The 3,711-nt window shown below is 50.0% G+C and overlaps 1 protein-coding gene across 1 annotated transcript; it reads right to left on the reverse strand.

The window, feature by feature from the left end:
- Window positions 1–1,742: 1,742 nt before the first annotated feature.
- On the reverse strand, window positions 1,743–3,390 carry LOC117842671 (putative F-box protein At3g10240). The gene is made up of 2 exons (XM_034723171.2): window positions 3,293–3,390; window positions 1,743–3,197 (listed from the first exon to the last, which is right to left on the reverse strand). Exon 2 carries the CDS (start codon window positions 3,180–3,182, stop codon window positions 1,938–1,940), a length of 1,245 nt encoding a protein of 414 aa, XP_034579062.1. The 5' UTR covers window positions 3,183–3,197; window positions 3,293–3,390; the 3' UTR covers window positions 1,743–1,937.
- Between the last annotated feature and the right edge of the window lie 321 nt (window positions 3,391–3,711).

A 3,711-nucleotide genomic window follows, 5' to 3' on the forward strand; every position in this document is an offset into this window, starting at 1 on the left:
ATATGTAGCCCCAAATTGGAGTCAGTTTCGAAGGATTCAGCAAGCATCTGACAGCTCTCAACAAGCTCCAGCTGCAGATCAAGTATTTCTGAACATCTAGGGAGGAGCTCAACCAGCTCCCCACCTGTAAACGCGATTAAGCGCCTAGACTGAGTAAAGGTAGATTAAACGCGATTAAGCGTTTGTGAATTTATTATTTTTCCATAATATATACTAATTTTTGGATTTACAAGTGGCAAAAATAGAAATTCACTGGTTTAATAGAGAAGATAAAAGAAAAAGAGGAAGCAAATTAGGAAGAGATGGGCCGTAGGCCTGCTGTTTTCCGGCCCAGCTAGCCCAGCACTTGCCCTAAGCTCTCCTGACCCCTTCAATCCAACTGCTGGCGTACATGCCCCTTCGATTCCACGCCGTGGCCGCCGCCGCCGCAACTCCTCCTCCTCGCCGCTCTACTCCGCGCAGGACGGCGCCGCCGTCGCTGCCGATTGCTCGCCGCCGACCACCATCCCACATCAGAGATTAGCAAAATCGACAGCCAGCGACCTCCTCTTCACTCCAGTTTCCTCTATTTCACCGGGAGGGTGCCGCGTCGGCTTCTACTCGCGCCCCTCGTAGCCGGCGCCGGCCCGAGGAATCTAAGCGGCGGCGGCGCGAGAAGCAAGCCGCCAGCCCCTTATCTACCGCGCGCCCAGCGTTTTTATTGGCGCATAGGCCCCCTAATCGACGCGCTGGGGGTCCGTCTAGCGCCTAAGCGCGATTAAACGTACGTTTAAAAACGATTTCTCGAACATTGTGAGAAATAATGTGTCCCGGAATTAAAAGTATGATGACAGCATGTAAAGCCATTCCAGATATAGAGTCTGATAGTTCGAATAATAAAATTTGCCACATGGTTATTGCTTCAACATCTTATAGTGGATTGAAGGAAAGTGAAACTAGAAAAACAACTGCCTATTAGAGAGGTAAGTTATAGCACCACACATAACACCTGAAAGTGTTTACTTTTTCTCCAAAGGTAAGGTAAAGATATTACCTCCAGCACATAGATTTCCTCCAATGACGTCTTCGTTTTGAAGCTTCCATCATCTTGAATCTCTATCTCTCCCTCCATAACATTAGGTTGCTTACCTGATGGTCCATTGTCCCTTCCAACAATCACTCTAACAGCCATTACTACTATTTGAGCAATCCTATTTGCCGACACTGTAATCCACAGATTCTGCTTCATTGCAGAACTAGATACAAGAATCGCATCAGCTGCCCCCATCTGTTACATCGAGTTCATCATCAAATCCCATCACTGTCGCCACTTCAAATTTGCAACATATCAGCTTCCGAAATCTGGAAGCAGGAAATATATATACCATCAGCCTTTTGTTTCTCCAATACATTTCTACTAAATAATCAGTATTGGTCATTCAAAAAGTCAGCTTTCTCTACTATGAGGAGTATATCGTAACATGATTGTAGAAGCAGAAAGAAAATTATAAGATTCATAAATGTCACCAGTATCATAGTCACACAGGTACAGGTGTGAAGTTACATTACAGAATAGCGAGATATGGCAAAAGTTAAACTAACACTTATTTTCTATCTGCACGCTTACCTGGTATCTGTACCGAAAAACTGCGGACCCTCCAGGCTGCTCCAACATCATGCTACTCCGGGAGAATTACCCTTTTCATCGGAAGCTGGAACAGTTCTTTCATGCAAAATTGCAAAACCAGCTGGACCACAAATCATAAACTGTGCAACTAGGGCATCTATCATTTATTATATTAACATAACTATCATACATACAGGTACATAACAAACATCTCAACTGGCTTGCAGTTATATTAGACCAGCAGCATGATAAGGAATACATCCAAGCACAGACAGAACATATCACCTACATCTACTAGATCTATTAACCAATTTGCTAGCTGCTCTTACTTTCAGTGCTTATTTGTGAGCACTGGTGACTCTGAGAAACAGGGAACATAAGGTGCAGCGATAGACCGATGCAAAATTTGGTTATCAGAAGTGGCAAAAACACTCACTTCCTTACTTTCCATGTCATATGCTATCAGTTTACGGTTCTGAAGAAAGAAAACCACATTGCAATTTTGGTGAATCGCAACCACGCGCTCTATGCATCTTGTTTCTCCAAGCTTCAAACAGCTAACATGGTGCTTGAACACCCATTCTTGCAAATCATAATCCTGAAGAACCCACATTTGATACCCCTGTTCAGAGTAAAGATCCGACACTTCACTGAAGTAATGCAGGCGCCCTTGGGATTGAGCAATATAATCGCTATGTTGAAGACGCCAGACCCCTTCACCCACCACTCCCACCGTTGGCACTGGAATCACCCTTTGTGTCTTTCCTTTTACATCTACAACAAGTACCTGATCTTGATCCAAATCCTCGTCCCAAATCATCAAATGCAGCATGCCATTAACAAAGGCATGGCGAGGACCCTCATAAGTTTCAAAACAAGGCTGGTGCCAACCTTTCAACCCTTGCCTGTCATGTTCGTCCCAGTCAGTTTGGCTGTGACTCCAAATCCCAGATTCAGATGAGTAGGCGTGCACTGACATCACAGGCTCATGACTCTCCCACTCCTCTTCATCCTCATCATCCTCCCTATGGAACTGGACCAAGTGGAAGTGAGAAGATATGGCCGGGTCAAAAGCCAAGTAGATGTGCCTGTCATAAGAAGACGGTGGAGGACAGCCACAAGTGGGCACAGCCACCCATTGCTTTGTGGTCGGGTTGCACACGATAAAGCCCAACACGTCATTTGAGTCCAAATCCGAGCGGTGCTCGAAAAGAAGGAGCCCGTTGCAGGAATCGTGGAGGGCGAGCACCCGAAGCCCGGGCATTTCTGTCAGGAAGGAGAAGTAGGGGTCGATCTCCAGAGGCACTGATCTCGCCGTCAGGTCCACGAAACTGAATTGCTCCTCCTCGCAGCCGGCGCCGGCGCACCAGATCCAGCTCTCCATGAAGAAGAGCCCTTCCATGGCTTGCGGGAGCTTCTTACGGTGGATGGGGTCGGTGATGAGGTCGCGCCAGGCTTTGGACACGCACTTGAACCGGCAGAGGGATTTGGCGGGGACGCGGGAGAGGATCTCCACGAGCGGGTCGTCGGGGAGCCCGGCCGTCACCGCCGTGCTGGACCTCTTGGAGCAGGCCATGGCACCGAGGGCGATCTGCGAAGCAGGGGACCGAGCCAAAGATGCGAGTGAGATGCGTGTGCAGCGCTAGGTAGGAACGTACGGAAAGGGGGAGGCGGGAGGGAGCTTACCAGCCGCCGGGATCGACGACGCCGACGGTGACAGGTGCCCAGGAAGAAAGACGAGGAAGCGAAATCGAGTTAGGAATTTGGGGGATTTTTCCTAACCTAAACCCTAGCACCTGCACTAGTGCTATACATGGCCAAACGGGCGGCCCAGCCCGGCCTGGCACGGGCCCATCCTGGCCCGGCCTGTATCGGCCCGGCTATAGTGGCGCGGCCCGGTCGACGAGGGGGCCGGAACCAGCAGCAGTCATTGAAAATCGGTGCAGCGCGGGACCGAGTAAGGGCGTGGGGGTGGACTCGACTTGGCTAGCGCTGATTGTCGACCGCGTCTTCCTCGGCCGCGAGGGACGAGCGTAGGAAAGGTCCACGGCGGCTGGATCCGGTGCAGCGCCGGCCACCGACGAGGTGCGGCACGGGCCGCAGGC

The sequence above is a fragment of the Setaria viridis genome, chromosome 2, assembly GCF_005286985.2.
Source record: "Setaria viridis chromosome 2, Setaria_viridis_v4.0, whole genome shotgun sequence".
NCBI lineage: Eukaryota > Viridiplantae > Streptophyta > Magnoliopsida > Poales > Poaceae > Setaria > Setaria viridis.